This window comes from Xenopus laevis, chromosome 4S (assembly GCF_017654675.1).
Source record: "Xenopus laevis strain J_2021 chromosome 4S, Xenopus_laevis_v10.1, whole genome shotgun sequence".
In the NCBI taxonomy this organism is placed as follows: domain Eukaryota; kingdom Metazoa; phylum Chordata; class Amphibia; order Anura; family Pipidae; genus Xenopus; species Xenopus laevis.
In genome coordinates this window covers 41,059,128-41,084,139 of record NC_054378.1, presented here as the reverse complement: position 1 = coordinate 41,084,139, position 25,012 = coordinate 41,059,128, and the positions used below count along the sequence as shown (strand labels likewise).

Sequence of the window (25,012 nt, the reverse complement as noted above, 5' to 3'; positions counted from 1 at the left end):
TCTGTGATACAATACTGAACTGTCCTTGTCCATACTAAAATATGGGGTTAGAAAAGCACAAGCAAACTTTAGCACTAACTCTCATTGCTTGTGGCTCCTCAACGCAATGGACAGAAATAAACTGCAGAGGACCAAACTCAGCCTTTAGGGTATTTAACACAAGTTGGGGACCTGGAAATGTTATTTTAATGTTATATAACTTTATGCCACTGGGTGGGTGGGTTTTCCCTCTAGGGGCTGCAGCTAAAATTTACCTTACCTTACAGAAAATCCTGTTCTAGACTGAAAGCACATGCCAATGAAAACAAAACCTAGTTAATTTGCTAAGAATTGCTAGCAAATATGAAGAAACTGAAGAAAACTGAAGAATGTGTTTTGTATGTAAAAAAGTTAATTCTGAACTTCCTCTTTAATTCTAAAGATAAGAAATTTTGCACTTGTAAAAACTAAATGGGGGGGGGGCAATAATCACTCCCACTTTCAAGCCAAGGGCATGATGGGAGGAGATTATATGGTTTAAGTGTGAGGTTTGTAAGAGCCCCTTTTCAGGCTGCTTACACTTGCAGGCGTTAGTAACCAGAGGAAATGGGTGCTTCCCCTCCAAGTTTCCTGTACTAACTTGCAGGTTAGATTGTGATCACAGTCACTGTAAGAACTTGTAGAGCAGAATTGTGGGATAACCTGACTGCCATTCGCACCTGTGAAGGAACTAAACTGGTGTTCCCACTGTGACGTGCCACGGGAAGCAGTGAGAACTGATGGACAGAATGGATGTCACAGAAAGTATTGCAGGGATCTTGTTGCCTGGACACTTACACACCCAGCAGTCCTTGCAGTATGCTCAGGACTTTCAGTTCAAAGAAGAGGATATTGTCATTGTGACTTATCCCAAATCAGGTACAGTACTGTTTTCATCTGGATAGGAAATACGCCTTTATATGGGTGCAAAGGAAGCACACACAATGAATGAATCAGAAGGGAGGGGATGCCAACATATCCTATATTTTTGTAAATGGAAAAGATTTCACATGGGGGAGAGTATTAAACTTGAGTCCCCAGATGATGCTAGATTACAAATTCCAGCATGAATGTACAGTATGTGGCAGAACTCTTGGAGATGTAGTCCAGCAACATTTGAGGGGCCATGGGTAATAAACAGGGCATCAACTCTTGTACAATCCATGAAATATAGCTTATAAAACATATAGGGGTTATATAACAAGACATGTAAAATTTGCTACAGGTCTAGTCATTTATAGCAACTATTGCATTTACTGGTCAGCTGTTTAAAATCAGACATCTTATTAGTTGCTATTAGTTACTGCCTCAGGGCCAATTTTGTGCCTGTCTATCCTAGTGGATAGTCTAGTACCGTGGATCTGCTACTGCTAGATATAATTATATATTGCCTCTGGTGCAAATACACTGATGGAGTAATTACAGCGTTTAAGACATGCTGCAGGTTATTACTTGCGGCTTCTTTTTTATATACTACTGAAGGCTATTGCATACTGATTGTGAGACAAATATACCACATAGAGGAAATTACAGACATGCTAAAATGTAATTTCCCACTTCTCTATAAGTAATATATCCCACAAGCAGTATACACACCAGAAATATATCCTTCAACTATTATGAATGGCCATATTCTGAACAGAAAAATGCCAAGGAAAAATCCAGAGGTGGAGCTGAGGGAGAGAGTCGGTATCCCTATTTTATGCGATAAGCATGGTTTAATTAGTGAGAAAAAGAGGGCAATCTGTGCATGCCCCTCCTGCCCCAAGCTAACAGACAAGTGTACTTCTGTAGAAATTAAATATGTTTCAAGACAGAGAGATGCAAGGATTCTTATTCATATAAGTCTACAGTCAGGGATATAGCTTCAGGGGTTGTGACTATACCCTATCCCTGGCATCTGGGTGACCAATAATATTGAAATATTTATGGCTACAAATAAAATGAAGAGACCTGCTCACAATGCTGCTTAAGGGGGAAATAAATAAGGATGCTCACTGGGCACATACATATTTGGGAGCAATAAGGAGGGGTCCAGTACAAACCTTTGAACTACAGCAACATGTCTTAATTTTTCAAAATACTGTACATTGCAAAACATTTGCACTGCTGGGATTGTTCTTCAATTCTATTGAATGCAATGTTAGTGGTCATAACTAGCGATGGGCCTCATTAGAGGCAAATTGCTATCATAACTAACCTCAGAACCTTTTAAAACCTAGGTACTATATATGTTTTCCCCTTTGCAACAGTGCTCTACTGAGTAGGTCTGTATTATTATGGAATAGTGCAATCACATTGATTTGTTAGGAGGCCTGTGATATTGGTAGAATTTGTTGGCAGATTGAAGCTCAACACCTTTGAAAAAATCCTAGATACACATTTTGGCCTTTGCCACACTTGGCTGAAGAGTTGTTGATAGTATGGAACTGCACATTCTCATTGGTCAAATAGGAAAGCACATGATTTTGGGGTACACGTAAGGCAGATTAGACTGATATTTTGGCAAGGGGCGGAGGGGAATTTTTTTGTTTGGGTAGTTTAAGTCTAATGTTACATTAACAGTTTCTTCACCAGCGATTTTCCACTGGCGGAGAAACAGCTGATTCAGTCCCATATTATAAGCATTGGCAAAAGTTGTAATACACAAGCCTGAGCACACAAGGTGGATTTTTGTGTAAAAATGCACTACAATCTGAAACCTGTCCCATACATGGACTGACTTAAAGGAGAACCAAACCCATAATTAAAAAATCTAGTACCCCCTACACTACATAGACCCCCTTGCCTGCTCCCCCCAGCCTAGGTGTTACCCCTGGTAAAAGCCCCTACCTCTTTACTTACCACTTGGTGCAGATTCTGTGCAGAGTTCACAGACAACATCTTCTCTTCGGTAATCTTCGGAAAGCTCCAACTGCGCATGCTCTCCTCCCGAAGATTACTGAAGAGAAGAAGATGGCGCCTGTGACCTCTGCTGCACAGAATCTACACCGAGGGGTAAGTAATGTGGTAGGGGCATTTACCGGGGGTAACAACTTGGCTGGGGGGGAACAGGGATTGAGGTCTATGTAGGGTAGGGGTTTTTATAATTAATGGTTTGGTTCTTCTTTAAAAGCTACTAACTGATGGGCCCATAGGCTAAATGATTAACTACCAAGTAATTTTTGACATGACATGGACAAAGCCCAGACTATTTTGAAAAAAACATGCACAGCACTCTCTTATTATCAAAATTATAGGAAAAGTTCCGTTCATCCACATTGCTGGAAATCAGGTCTAATGACTGCGTTATTTAACATTAACCCATGTTTACTGGTCTACTTCCATATAAAACACAAGGTATATGGTAGCTATGTCATTTATGGGAGATCTTATATATAGAAAGCAGAAGGCAGATATAATTTGCCCCCCCTTGCAAAAAAGAGTAGCTGCCTTTTTACTGCAGTTTCAAAGTAATACAATATAATAGTAGATGAGGTTTGCATAAATTGCATTCATCCATCAACTGTTTGTGGCGCTACAATTTTTCATGAAAGAAAAAAAACTCAAATTTTTCAAGCTTTTTTATACTGCATATATATATAGTTACATAGTTAAATTGGGTTAAAAAAACACAAAGTCCATCAAGTTCAACCCTTCCAAATGAAAACCCACCATCCATACACACACCCCTCCCTACTTACACATAAATTCTATATACCCATACCTATACTAACTACAGATTTTAGTATCACAATAGCCTTTGATATTAAGTCTGTCCAAAAAATCATCCAAGCCATTCTTAAAGGCATTAACTGAATCAGCCATCACAACATCACCCGGCAGTGCATTCCACAACCTCACTGTCCTGACTGTGAAGAACCCCCTACGTTGCTTCAAATGAAAGTTCTTTTCTTCTAGTCTAAAGGGGTGGCGTCTGGTACGGTGATCCACTTTATGGGTAAAAAGGTCCCCTGCTATTTGTCTATAATGTCCTCTAATGTACTTGTAAAGTGTAATCATGTCCCCTCACAAGTGCCTTTTTTCCAGAGAAAACAACCCCAACCGTGACAGTCTACCCTCATAATTTTAGTCTTCCATCCCTCTAACCAGTTTAGTTGCACGTCTCTGCACTCTCTCCAGCTCATTTATATCCCTCTTAAAGACTGGAGTCCAAAACTGCACTGCATACTCCCTTGAGTTAATGCCCTTTTTTATGCAAGACAGAACTTTATTTGCTTTAGTAGCCACAGAATGACACTGCCCAGAATTAGACAAAGACCCCTAGATCCTTCTCATTTAAGGAAACTCCAAACACACTGCCATTTAGTGTATAACTTGCATTTATATTATTTTTGCCAAAGTGCATAACCTTGCATTTATCAACATTGAACCTCATTTTCCATTTTGCTGCCCAGTTTCCCAACTTAGACAAATCACTCTGCAAAGTGGCAGCATCCTGCATGGAACCTATAGTTCTGCACAATTTAGTATCATCTGCAAGAATAGAAACAGTACTTTCAGTGCCCACCTCCAGGTCATTAATAAACAAGTTGAAAAGCAAAGGACCAAGTACAGAGCCCTGCGGTACTCCACTAACAACACTGAATATATTTATATATATATAATGCTGCAAAAAGACTGAATCCGAAAATCTGCCATCTCAGACCTGTCAAGGTCCTGTATAAGTCAATGGAAGAGGCACCAATCTCAAGTTGAAGTTATTTGAGTCTTTGGGGGTTTTCGCCAGAAAATCTGACTTTTTCGATTTAAGCAACTGGGGAAAAGGCCAGAAAAAAATTTGAGCAATGCGGGGTTTCACTCAATTTTAATCAAGTTTTTTTTATTAATAGATAAGCTAAAATCAGGCATGGGAGTTTGGTCATTGTTTTTTTTAAATAAAATATGAGATAAATTTGAATTTTAGTAAATAACCCCCTTAGACTCTCCTTAGCAAAATAAAAAAAAACATTACTCTGATATTATTCTGATATCACTCTGCTTGTTACTTAAATGAGCACTTAAAACATAAAGAGGAACAAAATACTGCAAAAAAGTATTGTGTACAACCTATGAGCACTTTTGCAACCATTTTTAACAAGCCTTTGTAAAGAATATAAGGTTTTATACTAGGTATTCCGTTGCCATCTTGCTTAGCACTTAGAGAATCTCTGCAAAGACAGCATTCTATGGGGAAAAGAATCAGAATCTCAGGGTCGCATCTTGTCCTGCTGTTACCAAAATTAAAATATCACTGACCGCATCATATTAAAGCTTCCTTCCCCTTTATTTTCTGTACCCCCAACCCTTTCAGAAATATTATAAAAACTGTTTAAAAAAAGGTTTAATTTAAGGCAGATACACACAGCCAAGTGCCAGCTACAACTTGATAGTTCTGGTCGTTCCAGTTCAACCAGTTTTACAAAAAGACACAAGAAAAATAATAAAGTTATATATTAAAAGGAAGTTGCTACTTTGAAAGCTCAGCCAATGATAAACAAAACTCCAAAGAATTTGGGGTTCCCAATTTTTTTTCATATGACTGTATGTACCTTTAGCTCTCTTGTACTTATAGTGTAACTTCATAATTCACAGATTTGTGTTTTTATAGAATAATTTTTTCTCATGATATAAAGTGCTAATACAGTATATATATATATATATATATATATATATATATATATATATATATATATATATATATATATATATATATATATATATATATATATATATATATATATATATATATATATATATATATTGGGGTGAAACAATATGGAGTTTAATAAAAACAACACAGTGGCTGTTCAGTTATCCAGATTAAACTTACGTTACAATGCAACCTGGATAAATGCAGCCAATTATATAGTATAATACTTTGGATTTAGGGCACAAGTACTGTTTATTAGACAGAACAGTAGACATGCCCTAATTGCACTTTTCTGTACAGCCACATCTTCTTCTTCATCTTCAGTATTCAGCCTAGTTGGGCCCCTTGTTCCCCAAACATGACAGCAGCTGCTGCTACTTTGACATAAAGCCTAAATATTGCATTCCAGATGGTTTTGTTGCTCTGTTAAAATTATTCAAGTACGTTCTTATTAACCAAATTAGCTCCTCTGTAGCACCTGAGTTGACCATCTAATTTGTACTGCACTTTATACAGTATATCCTATATACTGCTGCTCAGAAACAAGATCTGTCCTTAATCCAGACCATATTTGGCATCAGACACGATAAAACAAAAGTAGCCTATAATGTTAAAAATAAACCCAAGGCTATATTTCCTTGTTTCTTTCCAAAATAAGAACCAGCCACATTGCATTCTGTATAAACAAGTGTATTTTACAAAGAGGAAATAAAATCATTGTACCAATCAATGAGGAAGGTTACCAGTAAAAACACGCCACCTGTAGAGTAGGGACTGATATGTCACACAAAACGATTTGGAAAAACTGAAATGCTGACATTTTTGAGGTCTATGTGGAAACTAATGGGTGTTTTGTGTGAGCTGGAATGATGCAGTGGCAAAATCCTCACATTTGTGCTGTACACTGTAACCTTAGCAACTTTATGTTCTCAATGGGGATCAAAACAAACTTTTGCCAAAAACTGCTTCCTTCGTACAAATCTTCCTCCATCCCTGATGACCCACCATTTCAATGAAGCCTGCCTAACACACTAGCACTATAATGAGATAAATCAAATAGTAAAGCCAAACAAATTGCAAAATTCTAAACCTGTTCAGACAGGGCCTGTTTCTCGTGGGGTGTGTCATTGTTATAATTATTGTCTTATACTATTATTATAATCTTCCTCTTAATTCATCGTTTATATTGAACCTACATATTTTGCAACATTTTGCAGAGATCATTTATCATTCGTATCAGTCACTCCAAGACTTTCTAAGCAATTGGCACGGTATAAAAAGGATCCTAAAGATTGTGGCAAGAAAGAATAATATAGACAGCTTATTTTAAACTGGCATGCAGTACAGAAAAGTAGGCCTGGTTCCAAAGCTTTCTGGTTTATTACGTACTGTACATTGACCTGCAGTCGAAATATGGTTTTCAGTTTTCTTTAATGCTGTTTAGTGTTCCTACTTCATGGACTGATAATCACACAGTAATTTAGATGAGCTTTATTGTCTGGTTATCATGTCATCCACTGCTCATATTGTTATATATTAATTAAAAATAATATTTATTATCCTATTTTGTTCAATGGTATGATTGTTTGTTAGGTATCATAATGAGCAGTTTAGATGATTAAGTTCTGGTGCACACTAGGGGGCAAATTCACTAAGATTCGTAGTTGCGCCAGGCGTAACTTCGCCGCACTTTGCCGCACTTCGCCAGGCGTAGTTTCGCCAGCGCTTCGCAAATTCACTAAAATCCGAAGTTGCGCTCAGGGGTAGCGTAAGGTTGCGAAGTTGCGCTAGCGTTGATTCGCTAAGTAAAGCGAAGTTACGCTAGCGAAGGCTAATTTGCATACGGTGCCAAATTCAAATTTCAAGGGAGGAATACATATCAGCACTACAAATGCCTAGAAAACCTTCAAATCAGCAAATAAAATTTTTATTTTGCCCTACACATGTGCCCACTGCCTAGGAAAGTTGCCATGAGTCAGGAAATGTAGGGGGGAAGGAGGGGAGCCCCCAAAAATTTTTCGATCTTTTTCAGCCTATCACCCATAATGTAGAAAACATGCCAGCGTTTTTTGGGACTTAGAAAAAATTTTGACTTTTTTTGAAACAATCCCTATCTACTCTATTGTGCTTCGCCAGGTCTGAGGTGGCGAAGGAAGTCTAGCGTAAAAGGTAGCGTTCAGTACACTGCGCGCGTTAGTGAATTTGCGTAGTTACGTCGCTAGCGAAACTTCGCCAGGCGTAAGGGTGCGAAGTAACACTTCGTTAGTGAATTTGCGCAGTAACGAAAATGACAAACGCTAGCGAAGTAACGCTAGCGTTCGGCGCTTCGGCGCTTAGTGAATTTGCCCCGAGCGGTCATCCAACATGGAAATGCAGTCAAAAGAAATGGCCTCCATCAAGATGAAATAACTCATAGGGGCAAATTCAATAAGCGCCGAAGCGCCGAACGCTAGCGTTACTTCGCTAGCGTTTGGCATTTTCGTTACTGCGCAAATTCAATAACGAACGCTGGCGTAGATTCGCTAGTGTTACTTTGCACCCTTACGCCTGGCGAATTATCGCTACGGACGTAACTACGCAAATTCACTAACGCGCGCAGTGTACTGAACGCTACCTTTTACGCTAGACTTCCTTCGCCACCTCAGACCAGGCGAAGCGCAATAGAGTAGATAGGGATTGCTTCAAAAAAAGTCAAAATTTTTTCTAAGTCCAAAAAAAAGCTGGCGTGTTTTCTACATTATGGGTGATAGGCTGAAAAAGATCGCAAATTTTTTTGGGGCTCCCCTCCTTCCCCCCTACATTTCCTGACTCATGGCAACTAACCTATACAGTGGGAACATGTGTAGGGCAAAATAAAATTTTTATTTGATGTTTTGAAGGTTTTCTAGGCATTTGTAGTGCTGATATGTATTCCTCCATTGAAATTTGAATTTGGCGCCGTATGCAAATTAACCATCGCTAGAGTAACTTCGCTTCGCTTAGCGAATCAACGCTAGCGCAACTTCGCAACCTTACGCTACCCCAGAGCGCAACTTCGGATTTTAGTGAATTTGCGAAGCGCTGGCGAAACTACGCCTGGCGAAGTGCGGCAAAGTTACGCCTGGCGCAACTACGAATCTTAGTGAATTTGCCCCATAGAGAGAAGCTGTCAGCATGCAAGAGCTAATCTTGCAATTTTATTGTTGATAAAATGCTCACTAGCAATTGTCCAGAGTACTATTCACAGTACAACCTGCATAATATGTTCACAGTGGTTCTACATTACATGCTCTAGCCTAATATTAGGTAGTCCAATCTTCTTTTCCTACTATGGGTTTCTATCTAAGGCTCTCTAGCCCCATTCACTCCATCCAGCAAGTGGGTCCCAGGTGAACAAACCTCCTGATGTCACCCCCCCCTTTCTAAATCCCTTAAAGATCATTAACCATCATTAATCATTAACCTCATAAAAATATTATATAGGATTTGGTAGTACAGAAATTATCGGTCAGATTTGCTTTACCAAAGTACTCTAATCAGATAGCTGCTTAGTTCTAAAAGTCAGAAACCGCAGCAAATGAAATGTGTTGTATATTTCTTTAGCCAATAACGGTAAAGCAATACTTCTCATTTATTTTATCAAAAAGGGAAGGAAACACTTAGTTTGCAACATAGCTTGCCAAAGAGGCTAGACTAAGATTGAGAATCTTGCTTATCAGCACTACATTAGCCAACTTACTATAATGTAATTAGTGAGTCTATGTCATAAAAGACACAAAATTTGCCTGTGCAGTAACCAATAGCAACCAATTACCAGGTAGCATATACTGGTCACCTGTTTAAAAGCAAGAAGGGGATCATATAATAATATTTATAATTCTTTATTTATCAGTAGGTCTTTTCAGCTGACACAAGGTTTTGTGAAGAAAAGAAGTTTCACCTAAATATTCAGAAGGGGTTTTTTACAGTGAGAGCTGTGAAGATGTGGAATTCTCTCCATGAATCAGTTGTACAGGCTGATACATTAGATAGCTTTAAGAAGGGGTTGGATGGCTTTTTAGCAAGTGAGGGAATACAGGGTTATGGGAGATAGCTCATAGTACAAGTTGATCCAGGGACTAGTCCGATTGCCATTTTGGAGTCAGGAAGGAATTGTTTACCTCCTCTGAGGCAAATTGGAGAGGCTTCAGATGAATTTTTTTCCTTCCTCTGGATCAACTGGCAGTTAGGCAGGTTAAAAAAAAGTTAAAAGGTTGAACTTGGTGGACGTATGTCGTTTTTCAACCTTACTTACTAAAATCACCATGTTTTTTTAAACACATAATGCAGAGTAATTGTAGCTGTACTCAAGATGCACCTGCCACTATTGCATAACGGATGCAAAAATGTGCTAGTGTTTTGACACAAATTTTTAGAGTTTGAGTTGCATCACTACCAGAGTGAGTGTTCAAAATGCCTTGAATCAGTGATGTTGGAGCAGTTGTACTATAGCGGGTCTTGAGACTTTTAGTGCTCAGACCCCTGTTTGTTAGTCAAAATTTGGTCAGCTCCAATTAGGTCTGGGCATGGATATTTAAAAACATAGCAGTAACATTTACCCTGGCTAACTTTTAGGAACCAGAGGCCTTCCAATATTTTTTTTATATTTCTTTGCTATTTATTTCATTGGCATTAAGCATAATTTTAACTGACCAGATGGCAACCGTAGAATTCTGTCATCCCTATGTTTACAGTGAACAGAGCAGCAGACTGAAGCTCAGGTAACAAGCAAATTTGCAAAAGAATAAAACAAGCTAATCTTATTTTATCTGCCTCGTATTTTTTTTATTAAAAAAAATAAGAACAGGGTAGATAAAAAATTCCTGCCTATGTAATCCAAGCGTAAACATACATATAGTTTTATGGTCAAACAGGTATTCCCCTAAAATACCATACTATTCAATGTTTATACAGCAGTAAATGACACAAAAGAGCAGAGTTTTTCCCCAAACATACCCACAGGCAGGTCCATTCGTGTGTTTCTGTATGTGATTGACAGCATAGTCATGCACAAGGTTACTGTATCTTAAAACAATCCAAATAAAACATGTTCATTTTGTCTAAAAAATATACCTTCAGAAAGAACTCCCTCCTTTTAGAGAAATCTCATACCTTAAAGAGGACAAATTGCATTTTTGATAGAGTGCCTGTTTGTGATGTGGCTGCCACTGGTACACTTTCTTTTCTGAAAATTAGAATAGAAGCAGTAAATGCATTATGAAAGATTTTATATAAATAGTACATGCTGTTTTAGTAGACCATTTTTTAGCAGTGAAGATTCGTGCCTCCAAACATGCCTCTGGTAGCTCCCCATGTTCTAGGGGCACATTTACTTAGCTCTAGTGAGAAGGATTAGAATAAAAAAAAAATTCTATTTTTAAAGTTTTTTTTTGGCTACTTTGACAATCGAATTGGCTACTTTGACCTTCGACTACGACTTTGAATCAAACGATTCGAACTAAAAATCGTTCGACTATTCGACCATTCGATAGTCGAAGTACTGTCTCTTTAAAAAAAACTTTGACTACCTACTTCACCGCCTAAAACCTACCGAGCACCAATGTTAGCCTATGGGGAAGGTCCCCATAGGCTTTCTAAGTAATTTATGATCGAAGAAAAAATCGTTCGATCGATGGATTAAAATTGTTCGATTCAAAGGATTTAATCGTTCGATGGAACAATTTTTCTTTCGATCATTCGATCAAAGTAAATGCTGTAAATTCGGGTTAATTAACCCTCGATATTCGACCAATAGTAAATGTGCCCCCTACTGTGTTGATTTGCAGTGCATGCTTTGGACTACTGTCAGTTACATACTTACAATATACTCAATATAAAATGTAATGCTCTGAATACATGGCTAATTGGTAATTATTTCTAATTTACATGACAGAACAGACCCCGACAGTTAAAAAAAACGATTCCTCTGTGAAACTATAATTTTATTGTTACTTTATTGTTTTTTTTGATTGTCTTCTCCTATTCATGTTCCAGTTTCACATTAAAACCACTGCCTGGTTGCTAGGGTAAATTGTACCTTAACAACTAAATAGTTATTAAAATCCCAAACTGAAAATTCCAAAACAAATAGGTGTTCATAAATTAATTAATACCATCACTCATCCTTCCCAGAATCCTTGCGTCCTAGCTTATAGCTCAGACTTCATTCCAATAAAACTATATGGGATAATTTTCACCTCAACAAACTGGCTATATATACATTATAAATCATTCATGTGCAGCAAAGGGTAACCTTATAATGCCCTAGAGGTCAGGTTCTCCAGTGGGCCCTTAGTATGACGCTGTGTATACCATTTACAAAAACCCATTAAAAATGAAGGAAAGCTACAGAAAGAGTTTATTGCCAATATATTAGCCACAATAGTGCAAGCTATAACACTGTATTTATTCTGTAGAATGTGTTACCATACCAGAATAAACAGCTCTAGACACTGTCTCTGTTTGTTTAGAATAGCAGCTGTCATATTAGCTTGGTGTGACATCACTTCCTGCCTGAGTCTCTCCCTGCTCGCTCATAGCTCTGGGATTATATTACATCAGGGAGATGAGGAGGGAGAGGAGCAAACTGAGCATGTTCAAGCCCTGCCCTGGAGGTTTATGCTAAAAACAGGAAGTCTGACACAGAAGCCCATGTGTACACAATAGAAGGAAAGAAATGCAGTGTTTCTTTTGAGGATTCTGAGCAGCATTACTTTGAGGATTTACTGGTGCAGTGGCGTAACTACCATGGGAGCAGACCCCGTAGTCGCGGGGGCCTGGCAGGGCCTGCTTCCTCAGTAATATGCGCAACAGGCAGGGAACGGACTTAGGCCAATTTCGTCCAATCGGACCTGTGCCCCCCGGGGCCCCGAAACATGAAGGTAGCTACTACAAGCTGTGAGTTTTTGTACCACTTCCTAACCCCACACTGGAAGTTCAACAGCAGGAGACTCTCTGACTGAAGATCGGTGCCAGACTATCATCATCAATCACTGTGTGCAGCGTGGGAAGCAAGGTAAATGTTTTGTACCGCACACATTTTTTTTTATTTAAGAGCGCACACAGTTATTGATGATGGTGGTCTGGCACCGATCACATCTTCAGTCAGAGAGTCTCCTGCTTTTGAACTTCCAGTGTCCAGGACTCCAGGCTGCATCGGATAGAGCAAGGGGGGGGGGAGAGGAGGGGGAAGAGCGGGGGCAGGAACAAGAACAGCAGAAGCGCCAAGCAGTGATAGACTCGCTGCACTGACTAATTTGAATTTCGCGCCCACACTGGCTCTGTATGGGTTAAGGACTTGGTAAAAGGCAAATTGGTGGCTCAATGCCACCCCCTCCTTCCGTCTCAGCACAGGGAGATACCTGGTAAGGACTTGGACTTTTCTTGAACTATTTCATTGCTGTCATTAACCTTTCTAATTTTTAACCCATTGAAAATGTGATATTTATTTTAATATATGTGCTGAGGTTATTATGTATGCATCCTCCACAGTGTCATCTTGATATAAGTTCTGGGGGTATTTATACATAGAATTGCTACCGTGCTATCTTGATATGAGTTCTGGGGGTATACATGAAATTGCATTCATTCAAGTGTTTTATGGGCATTATAAATGAAATTGCATCAGTGGCTTTTTTTCAGAACAATGAGGTTTATAGGAAGAGGTTTAGAAGAAGAGCTAAAATAGATGCTTAGCTGTTTCTATTGGGCATGGTCTAACTTCTGCAGTAACAGCTCATAAGTTTGCTCATAGCCTTTACAGAGACATATGGGAAATTGACACTTTGGTACCCTTCTATAGTTCTGGGGTATTTATATGTGAAATTGACACTACCATCCTTCTATAGTTCTGGGGTATTTATATGTGAAATTGACACGTTTCCATCCTTCTATAGTTCTGGGGAATATATATGTGAAATTTAAACTTTGCTATCCTTTTGCAGTTCTGGGGTATTTATATGTGAAATTGACACTTTACCATCCTTCTATAGTTCTGGGGTGTTTATAAGTGAAATTGAGACTATGCCATCCTTCTATAGTTCTGGGGTATTAGTATTTGAAATTGGCACTTTGCAATCCTTCTATAATTCTGGGGTATTTATATGTAAAATTGCAACTGTGTCATCTTTCTATAGTTCTGGGGTATGTAAATGTGAAATTGACACTTTACCATCCTTCTATAGTTCTGGGGTATTTATATGTGAAATTGCTACTGTGCCATCCTTCTATAGTACTGGGATATTTATACATGGAATTGCTACTGTGCCATCCTTCTATGAGTCCTGGGGATATGATACATGAAATTCTCCCACTATCTTGTGCAGAGGGGGCCCTGAAATTTTTTTTGCAGGGGGTCCTTTCTGATAAAGCTTACTTAGTTTTAACCTTTCCTTCTCCTTTTTAAAAGGCAACTAAAACATAATTTTCATGAGCAGGTGCATATAGTTATTCATATTTTATCATGATGCTTACTGTAGCATTTGTCTTTGTATATTTTAGGCACCACCTGGATGCAGGAGATTTTGACTTTGATTTACAGTGGAGGGGATGAAGAAATTGCTATAACTGTTCCTAACTGGAGGCGTACACCCTGGCTTGAGCATATATACTTTAAAGATTTAATTATAGAAGGGAACGGCCCCAGAATCATTACCACCCACCTTCCCAGTGATGTGCTTGCACCGGCATTGCAAAAGTCTAAAGCAAAAGTAAGTTTCCATAAAGTTCAGACATGCAAACCTGTCAGCTCCTATGGATTTCCCTTGATTTTGGACCCCGTTGCCTGGACTCCAGTAATTCGAAGGCATTCCCTTTTTTTAAATATTGCACACAAACAGTAAATATTTCCCTATGTTGAATCGCTGTGCACATTCACCACATTTTTTGGAAGTGTGCCGCAGGAACCCAAGCGGACGCTATTATAGTACTATAGTTGCCATCTCTGGGAGTGTAATTTCTGTTCTGTTACTGTTTTTGTTTACCTGGTTATTTAATGTGTGGCTTTCTGCCACCCATGGAAGAGCTGCTAGAGGCTATTGAAGGTGCTTTCCAGCAGTGTATTTCCCCCATGTTCTGTACTTTTTTGGAACATGTACAATTCCCAGCTGCTTACAGCTCAGTTTTCTAACCTGAGCTGAACAAAATCTGGAGCTTTAAAATCAATCAACAACAGAAGGTGGCAGTTTTATTTTTTACGCACTATAGTTTTGCCCTGCTAAAAAATTTGGACAAGTAAAATTACTTGGGTTTAGACCATGTGACAACAGCATTGAATTTTATTTTTGTAACTTTATTTTAGTCGCTATATTTTTTTACTTGGTTTTTGCTTATTTGCACATGCAAATTATGGTTTGGATTTGGTTCGAGATTTAGCAAAATCTTTCTTGGTGGATTTTCTATTTGGCTGAAAGTGTATTCAGTGCATTCGTAGTCATGGTAGTCATCAAAAAAGCTCTTCCTCTATACCAACTGCCATGTTAATATTCTGTAACTTTGGGTCTTCCAATCCTAGAAACTTTCCACTGGCATTCCCATCTATTGTCAATTATAGGGTTTGCTGCCATATAGTGACATTAACTACAAAATACACTTAACTTGAAAAGAATATTGCTTTCTAGTTGCTGGGAACTATGCTCTCCAACAACTAAATAACACATTTTAAATTTCATGCTGAAGAGAAGCAAAAATTAAATCAAATACAGCTTAAAGAGAAACTGTCAGAGAATATAACAGCTGTTAAGTTTTGTTTGAAGTCTAGTGTAAATACATACATACACGCACACGAACGCCAACCCCTCCAACCCACACTCTCATATATACTCATACTACAGTATATATATATATATATATATATATATACAGTTCGTATGGACGCACACCTTCAGCCAAAAACTTAACCTGGGTGCTAGTCGAAAAAATCAATGTATAGTCCTGCAGTGTGACAGCACTCCAAGGAATTACAAACAAAAAGAAGTTGATGCAAAGGAGGTTTTATTAAATCCGACGTTTCAGCTCCATCTTGGAGCTTTCATCAGGGAAAGAAACAGAACATAGTGTCCAGGGGAGAGTTTTAAAACCGCCGTTTTGGCGCCAAAAGCTGTTGCTAGGCAACCAAAATAACAACATAGGTATGTGCGGGGAAAATGTAGCTCAATGTTCCCCATTATAGACCTATTCCTGAATCGCATTGTGCCCACTTTCCCAAGTTCATACATCCGCCTGTTCTTTAGTGCAGCATTCTGACACAGAAACAGCGCTACTGAGTGGGCGTGTCCAATGCCCCGTCCATGGTACTGTAGAGGTGGGCGGTTACTATGACCCGAGGTCTAGTGGGCGGAACGGCCGGTGCTCTGTTTTCATACACGCCCCCCATTGCCTAGCGCAAAGCACCTAGCAACGCTTAGCGTCTAGCTTACAGGTGCTGGACAGAGAGGCGGCGCAACCTGTCTGCAGATTACGCAGACAGGAAAACTCCTAGCGTTGCTAGGTGCTTTGCGCTAGGCAATGGGGGGCGTGTATGAAAACAGAGCACCGGCCGTTCCGCCCACTAGACCTCGGGTCATAGTAACCGCCCACCTCTACAGTACCATGGACGGGGCGTTGGACACGCCCACTCAGTAGCGCTGTTTCTGTGTCAGAATGCTGCACTAAAGAACAGGCGGATGTATGAACTTGGGAAAGTGGGCACAATGCGATTCAGGAATAGGTCTATAATGGGGAACATTGAGCTACATTTTCCCCGCACATACCTATGTTGTTATTTTGGTTGCCTAGCAACAGCTTTTGGCGCCAAAACGGCGGTTTTAAAACTCTCCCCTGGACACTATGTTCTGTTTCTTTCCCTGATGAAAGCTCCAAGATGGAGCTGAAACGTCGGATTTAATAAAACCTCCTTTGCATCAACTTCTTTTTGTTTGTAATTCCTTGGAGTGCTGTCACACTGCAGGACTATATATATATATATATATATATATATATATATATATATATATATATATATATATATATATATATACATACCAATATCTATACTAGTTGTAGAATTTTGTATTACTAAGTCAAATCAAGGTCAAATCAACTGGACTTGCTGTGTTTTCTTGAAGATGTTTCTCTAGTCATCTGAATGGCTTTCTCAATTCAGAATGACTTGTAACCAAGATCTTTCTGGAATAAATACCCTGGAATTGGTTGCTCCAATCAGCATAATCTGTTTATCAAAATCAGCAAAGATTTCATGAAGGATCTCCCTGGAAGGTTTTAAAAACACTTCATAGCTCCAATCATGCTGACACAATCAGCACCTTACCTTCATGAGATCCTGGTTATGTTAGAAATGTTAATGGTCTTTAAGAATTCATCAGTGATTGCAATGCAGGAGATTCTCCAATATTTGTTCTCTGCTTTCATTCAGGTAATTTATGTTGCAAGGAATCCCAAAGATGTGGCTGTTTCCTACTACTTCTTCCATAAGATGGCCAGATTCCTACCAAACCCTCAACCCTTTCCAGAATTCCTGGATCAGTTTCTAGAGGGAAAAGGTTAGAGATACAAATGTTAATGTTGTACTAAGGCAGAAAACATAAACACAGTCACAAGCTCTTCCTGGTCTTTCTGTTATTTTTGTTATTACAATAACAAACTGCTACTATTTTTGTTTCTTAAAACTCACTAATATTCATGTGGTGTTCAGGTTTGCCCACAATCCATGGATCTCAGGGTTGGGTGAGTTTTGATTACAAGAAGATCTACTGGAGGGATTTGTTTTGCTGGTGGTGGTGCTTGGTGACAACACCTTTATGACATAAGCTGTGGATCTGAGTCACAGGGAGGCTGGAGGGATTTGGGCTGGCTGTGTTAGGGTCAGTTTTTCTCATTTCAGTTTTGCCCAAGACCAGATATATTTGGCAGAGCTTCAATTAAAATGTTTTAAATGTATGTCATTTCTTAGAGATGCTTTATTGAAAAGTTTTTCATCAAAAACATCAATGTTTTTGTGCCGATTTGCATTGTGTTCTCATGCTATCCGTGGAAGAATATGGCATTGAAAGCAGGTGGGAAATGGTACTACATTAGATATAGTGATCTATAATTCTCAATTTCTTTTGAATACATTTTGAATACCTTTTCTCTATAAAAACCTTTAACTTATTTATCTGGAATGATTCTCAATTTCTCAAACCTTTCTTACTTCTCAAATCTTTTGAATACATTCTCTCTAAAAATGACAGCCCCTTTAACTTATTCAGCTGGAAGATATGCCTTACTTGTCATACATGCAAAAATGTAATGTAATGGCAGTACAATACAGAGACTAGGGATGCAACAAATCCCAGATTCAGCTTGGGATACAGGCAAATCCAAGCTTTTGTTTTGCAGGATCCAGACTTTAGATTGTAGATTGCTGACATTTTTTCTGTGACTTTGCCAATTTGCATTTGCAAACTTGGGTTGCTATCATTAGTATTATTAATAATTAATAATAAAAACATGCATTTATAAAGCCTCAGATTATTCATTTGAGGTTTGGAGTTGTTTTGGGATTTGGACAAATCTTTTGTGGTGGATTTGTTATTCAGCTGAATCCTAAAATTGTGGATTTGGTGCATCCCTAAAAGAAGACATAAAAATGTAACAAAAACATGGGAGTTTCTAGAGTTTTCATATATGTATGCATACAATTTACTACATAGGGTATAGCTTTTGTAATTTTTTGCAAGTAGTATAAACTTGTGCAGTATGTGGTATATGAAGTAGCTTTGATTTTCTCTGATTTGCCCCACAGTATATTATGGCTCTTGGTTTGAACATGTGAAGGGCTGGCACAGCATCAGCCAGACCCTGGATTTCTTCTACATAACATATGAAGACATGCAGAAGGTATGGTGGTAGTTATGTGTTTGCTGTAACATTCATGTAATGTTTTGCCCTTATATTTTTTTCCAGATATTTTTGCATGCATTAAACAGATATGGTATGTGCAGATGGATCCTTATACTCCCTATCAGTTTCCATCTCTCTGGGAACTCAGATATGTTATAACTTGTGACTTTAGCCAAGCATATGAAAAAGAGTGCACACAGAAAAAATAAATGTTCTATGACATTTATTATCAAGAATAAACCATTACTATGAGTAAATGTTGATAAATTTACTTAATGGTGCTCAATTGCCTCCTATATAGTCCATAATCTTACAGACCCAAAGTGGAAAGACAATCCTGCCCAGCCTGCTTTTCTGTGTATTCATTTCATTCCATAAATACTTGAGCAAAAAGGTTTATTTTCTTCAGGATTACATGTTTTCCTCAACACTAGAAACTATTATTTTTTATACAGAAAATGTGGCCCAGGAGTTTATCTGCACCACCCCCTGCTTATCTCATAATAAGGTCTTTAAGAGATTTCTACTGCGTGGGGTGTAATGTAAAACAAAACATTTTTAAAGCTTTTCCAAGACTTTCTACGTTTCTGCTTCACTACTCATTTTATTTTCTTCTTTATGCAGGACTTGAGAAGATCCATTAAGAAGCTGTGTCATTTCCTGGGAACTCCCATGTACTCCAAGGAAGTAGACAAGGTTGAGCTGCACTGCAAGTTTGCTGTCATGAGTCAAAATTCCATGGTGAATTACACCCTTATTCCTAGTGAGATTATGGACCATACCCAGAGCAAATTTATGAGAAAAGGTAGATTATGTCTAAAAGCTTGATTACTATTGCTGACTGCTAGTTTTGTGAGATACCCTCAGTGTAAGTACACTCATACTCATATCCAATATGGGGTTATCTAGATCTTTCACTAAACCCACAGTATCACTGGGAGTCAAGTTTGACTACCTTTCCTTACTGCCATTAAATTGGCATTAGCATCAGACTTATGTTTCAATTCACATCAAATACTGATAGTAACATTAGCATCCTCAAGCAAAATCCAGCATGGACACAGCCTCTCCTTTCAACCACCATATTGCTGATATCCTTTAAGTCACCAGTTTATGGGCAACACTATAGGGCTATGAGAGAGAGAATTTACCTGCTAACTACTTGCTTGCTGTCCTGCAGCTATCTTGTAGTGTAACAATGGACGTTCTGGTATAGATATTTTTTCCATTTCATGAATTGTACTGCCAGGGAGGCAACCAGTTAATGAAGCTGTTTGGATATGGAGGGCAGACTTTGAATATAAACCAGAAGAGAGCAGGTAACAGATAAGGAAGGGGTTATAGCAGGGACACCAGGCTGGAGAGCAGTTGTTGACAACAGGGCTCAGTGGAGTACAGAAGAAGCAAGCTGGTCCAATCTGAGCTTTTCAGGCAGAAATGTGAAAGAGCAGGATACTATTTCTGATGGTGGAAATTGACCTTTGTATCCTACAAATATTAGGAATCCAGGCATATCATGGGTTGTATGATAGGGAGAATAACAAGAGAGCAGATAACAGATAAGGTGTTTTGGTAGGGACACAGGAAGGGTGCTGCTCATGGCTGAGATGTTCAGGGAGGGAAGAATAACAACACCTGTGCTGGCTCTGAAGCATTCAGTGTGGTATGGGAACTGATCATAAGCAGAGAAATATGAGTTTCCTTGAACTGTTTGCATGCGCACGTGGGTGTTGGCTAGGCATCCTCGGGCGCCCGGCTGTCCTAGCCCAGCACTGGAGGGAAGAACAGTAGTGGAACACAGGTCAAATTTAGGGGGAAAGGAGGGCCTGTGAATTAAGAAATGAACCACCGTATGTAAGAAAAGGCACAATGACTGCCCAGGTACAGCAAACGATATTGAAGGGGTGGGTCTTCTTTAAGTTAACTTTTAGTATATTATGAAATGGCTAATTCTAAGTAAAATTTCACTTTAATTTGGCCTCCATTGTTTCTTTTTTATAGTTTTTGAATTATTTGCCTTATTTGTCTTCTGACTTTTTTCAACTTTTCAATGGGGTTCACTAAAACCATCTAAAAACAAATGCTCTGTAAGGCTACAAATATATTTGCTATTGCTACTTTTAGTACTTATCTTTCTATTCAGGCCCTCTCCTATTCATATTCCAGTCTCTTATTCAAATCAATGCATGGTTGGCAGAGTAATTTAGACCTAACAACCAGGCTGCTGATATTGCAAACTGGAGAGCTGCTCAATAAAAAGCTAAATAACACAAAAGCCACAATTAAATGCTTGTTCTTAGACTAAATATGCTATCTGCTGATTGTTACTATGAATTACTACCCTACTAAAGCTGAGCAAACCTGGTGTATAACCCTATATTTTCTTTCCATAGAGAGCTAATGAGAGATCAGATGTATCTTATATAGATTTGTTACAAACTAGGTTAAAGGGGTTGTTCACCTTTCAATTCAGATGGTTTCAGATAGTTTAGCAGAAATAAATACTTTTTTCAATTACTTTCTAATTTCTGTTTGCAAATGTGTTTCTATTATTTATTTAGTAGCTATTCTTATTTATTATTAGTTTATAGTTAATTTATTTAAAGCTGAAGCAGCTTTGGGAGGTGGGGTCGCCGACTTTATTCTAAATTGATACATTAGTTTCAATGAGCAGAATTCCTGTGTTCGTTAACAGTAAAAAATAAAAAATGGAAAGTAATTGAAAAAAGTCTGTATTTCTGGTGAAAAATCTGAAAACAACTGAACTGATAAGAAGGTGAACAACCCCTTTAAATGTATGGAAGGTGAACAACCCCTGCCATACAATTTATGTTTTGAAGGATGCTTTGTGGAAACATTACTGTAATATTCTCTGTTACAGGTGTTGTGGGAGACTGGCAACAACATTTCACTGAAGAGCAGAACAAAATGTTTGATAAGGTTTTTCAAGGGAAGATGTCAGACTGTGATCTCCAGTTTATTTGGACCTTAAAATAAATGCTAATAATGCTTTTTTCCAGAAGTCTGTAATTCCACTTAGGATATTGATTTGGCGACAAATCATTTGCCAGAACAAGAGAGCAAGGGGTTGTGGCACAAGTGGGCAAGTGGAAGAATTTTGTGTTGGCTTAATGCATTTTATGCCAACAATAAAAAAGCCATAACATACCTATAGTTATGATAACAGGTATCAGACCTGTTATCCAGAATGCTGGGGGCCTGGGGGTTTCAGGATAACAGATATTTCTGTAATTTGGGTCTTCATATCTTAAGTCTATTAGAAAATCATGTAAATATTAAATAAACCCAAAAAGCTGGATCAATTACAAGCTATTTTTTATTATTTTAAAAATGGATTATTTTGATAAAATGGAGTCTATGGGAGACTGCCTTTCCATAATTCTGTGCTTTCTGGATACCGGATCCCATACCTGTATTGCCTTATATCAAAATGTAAAATCATATAAATGTGTTTGCAGAGATAAAAAATTATAATAAAAAAAGAAAATGTGAATTCATTTGCTTTGGTATCAGAACTAGTCGATATAAACATTCCTTAAAAATACATGTTCCGGTTAGAATGACTTATACTAAGGCACCAATGGCAACCCAACTTATTTAGGCAGGAGATGGGGTCAGATGGGTTTAGATTGACTCCTGCTCTTTGTTGCATAAGGCAGGTAGCAGACACATAAAACTGAGTGTGCCCTCAAATCTTTCTAGATTGCAAACCTCCTATTAGTTCCCATTCAGCGCTAGGCTCTTTTCAACTGGCAGAGCTGAACAGGGGTTGTATGCAGAATTAGATTCAACAGTGAAATTCCTGTTATATACCCAGAGCCAATTCAGCTCACAAGAACTGACACAGGAGCCCTTAAAGATAGAAGGGAAGAAATATGTAGTAGCTAGAGATATGAAGTTGGTATATTTATCGCAAGGAATATGGCAGAGCATGGGTGGAACCACAAGTACCCGGGAAGCAAAAGGAATACAATCTGCACTTTTAGAAAGAAAAAGGAAAAAAGGAGAGTTGAGCAGAAAAAGCAAAAAGCTGGAGAAAGAGTAGAGAATAGGATGACAGAAGAAAGAGAGAAAGGCAGATAGAAGTGCAAAAGAGAAAAGGATAGCATCAGAGAACTGTGAAAATAATAAGGTGGGAACAACATGGAACAACATGGAGGAAACAAAAGACTGGAATAGAAAAAAAAAATGGTGTTGCTTGTACAAGGGGGAAAAGGGAGCACATACGGCTAAAGGAGGAAAGTAGGAAAAGAAGATATGGAAGAGAAAAAGCAATGCACAAAGAGCAGAATGAAAATGAGTGCAAAAGGCCATACAACAATAACATGATAGAAAATTTAAACACATATATGTTTTTTTGTAATGGTTGACCTGTGCCTCATGCAATATATATTCATTTTACTTTTTTATATTACAGTATATCAGAAATTCTACATTGATGGTATACAAGTGTACAATTAGACAATAACTCAGTAACTGTAATGTACAGTATAGTCTCAACTACTTTCATTAGGAGCAATGTGTGTGTGTGTGTTTGCTTCAGAAAAGGTACTATATTTTATATAAATAAGCTGCCACTGTACTGTATGTAGCCACGGGGGCAGCCATTCAAGTTAAACAGAGCAAATATGCTCACGTTTACTGTTTTACACATCAGATAAATGATACCCTCTGAGGAATCCAATTAAAAGGTAATTTATGGCTCTGTATATGACTATATAATATTAATTAACAAACTTTAAACAAACTTTAAAAGATAAAACAATATATACTGTATATTTTCACTTTTTGATGTTACTGTTCCTTTAAATGTCAGTGGCTACTAGTTACCAATCTTTTCTGTCTGTTTTATAGTCAAACTACTACAGAATGATACAAAAATCAACTAATATTGCACAACTTTTTTCAATATATGGATTGCATACATTGGCATCTAAATAAAAACTACAGCCTGAAATGGGCTGGTCTGAGATCAAGATTGGAGTACCTGTTCTTTACATAGGACAGCGCTTAAGGCAAAAACCTATGTTGACAACATATTCCATCTTCCCCAAGACCTCAATGCCAATAACTTTTAGTTACCACTGGGCACAGGGACAGTAGATTTTCAGAAACAACAAAGATTTTTCTGTCTCCATGCTAAACCACTCTGATAGAGTGATTGCACCATATAACCCCATGTGTTAGGTTTAAGTTGTTTATAAGGTCAGTTTTCTGTTCAACAAGGATTTGTTAAAAGGACACATTTACAACACAAATGTAAAATTGACACGTACTTAAATAGCATCTTTAAATCGCTTTAAAGTTGCATTTGCTTTTTGCTGTTATCATTGTTGGTGAAAATTGTGTAATTTAGTGCAGAACGATACTTGTGGCACTGAAAATGGCAAATTCCTTTAGCTTTGAATTATATACCCTTTGGTGTGGTGCCAAATACTACCCCCTAAATGTAGAACTTCAAAGGAGGGAAAGAGCCTTCTTTATGGGTATCCAATAAGTGTAATATAAGCTTGCCATGCTCCCAAGACTAAAGGTGGCCATAGACGCAAAGATCCGCTCGTTTGGCGACATTGGCAAATGAGCCGATCTTTCCCCGATATGCCACTAACGGGAATGGCTATATCGGGGATAATCTGAACGTTCGGCCCTATGGCCGAACAATCGGATTACGATGAGAGCGCAATGGGCTCTGGCCAGACAGTGGGGACAAAATCAGACCTGTCCGATCGTCCAAACGACCGATCTCTGCCGGACGAAAAATGTCGGGACTCTCCACACACGGTCCCAAAATCGTACGAATCCTCCATTCGTATGATAGGATCTTTGCGTCTATCTCCTAATACTGTAACTCTGGGATAGCCTCACTGCTTACACATTATCAGTTGTGGCTTTATTTCATTTTTTTAACTTTAGTTTTCCTATCTTTGTTTTTGATTTTACTACTGCGTTCTGGTTGTGCTATTCCTTGCTATCTGCTCATATTTCAGAAACTGACCGGGGCGTAATGTGCATCACAGGGAAATTAAACAGTAAACTCTGCTTTATAGGGGCTGATGGGAATAAGAAGGAATTCTCTCTAAAATGCTGGGGACATATACATATAACTCTTTGGGGCAGATTTACTTGGGCAAATTGGCCGTCGCTAGTGGAAATTTGCCAGAAATCCCATCCGCAGGGACATCACCAATTTACTAACAGGCATTGAGGACAATTTGCTAGGGAAAGAAACCGTCACTGGTACAGTTTCGCGCGCATTTGTTTTAGGCTGGGCTCATGTCTAGAGCAATAGAGAATCTCTTTTGTCTTTATTTTTCTTCCTTGGACATTTGTAATAATAAGTGGCCACTTCAAGCATTTTCACCAACATCTCTAATAAAGACATATATACGACCTATATGTACCCGTCCTATTCAAATTTACCTAAGCATAAAAGTACTAACTAAG

General features: G+C 38.3%; 1 protein-coding gene across 1 annotated transcript; it reads left to right on the top strand.

Annotated features, from left to right (window-relative positions):
- Window positions 1-461: 461 nt before the first annotated feature.
- Window positions 462-21,805, top strand: LOC108715412 (sulfotransferase 2B1). Its single transcript, XM_018260511.2, has 6 exons — window positions 462-897; window positions 14,168-14,376; window positions 17,079-17,205; window positions 18,450-18,544; window positions 19,172-19,352; window positions 21,429-21,805. The coding sequence occupies exons 1-6, from the start codon at window positions 759-761 to the stop codon at window positions 21,542-21,544; spliced, it is 867 nt and encodes a 288-aa protein (XP_018116000.1). The 5' UTR covers window positions 462-758; the 3' UTR covers window positions 21,545-21,805.
- The last annotated feature ends 3,207 nt before the right edge of the window (window positions 21,806-25,012 follow it).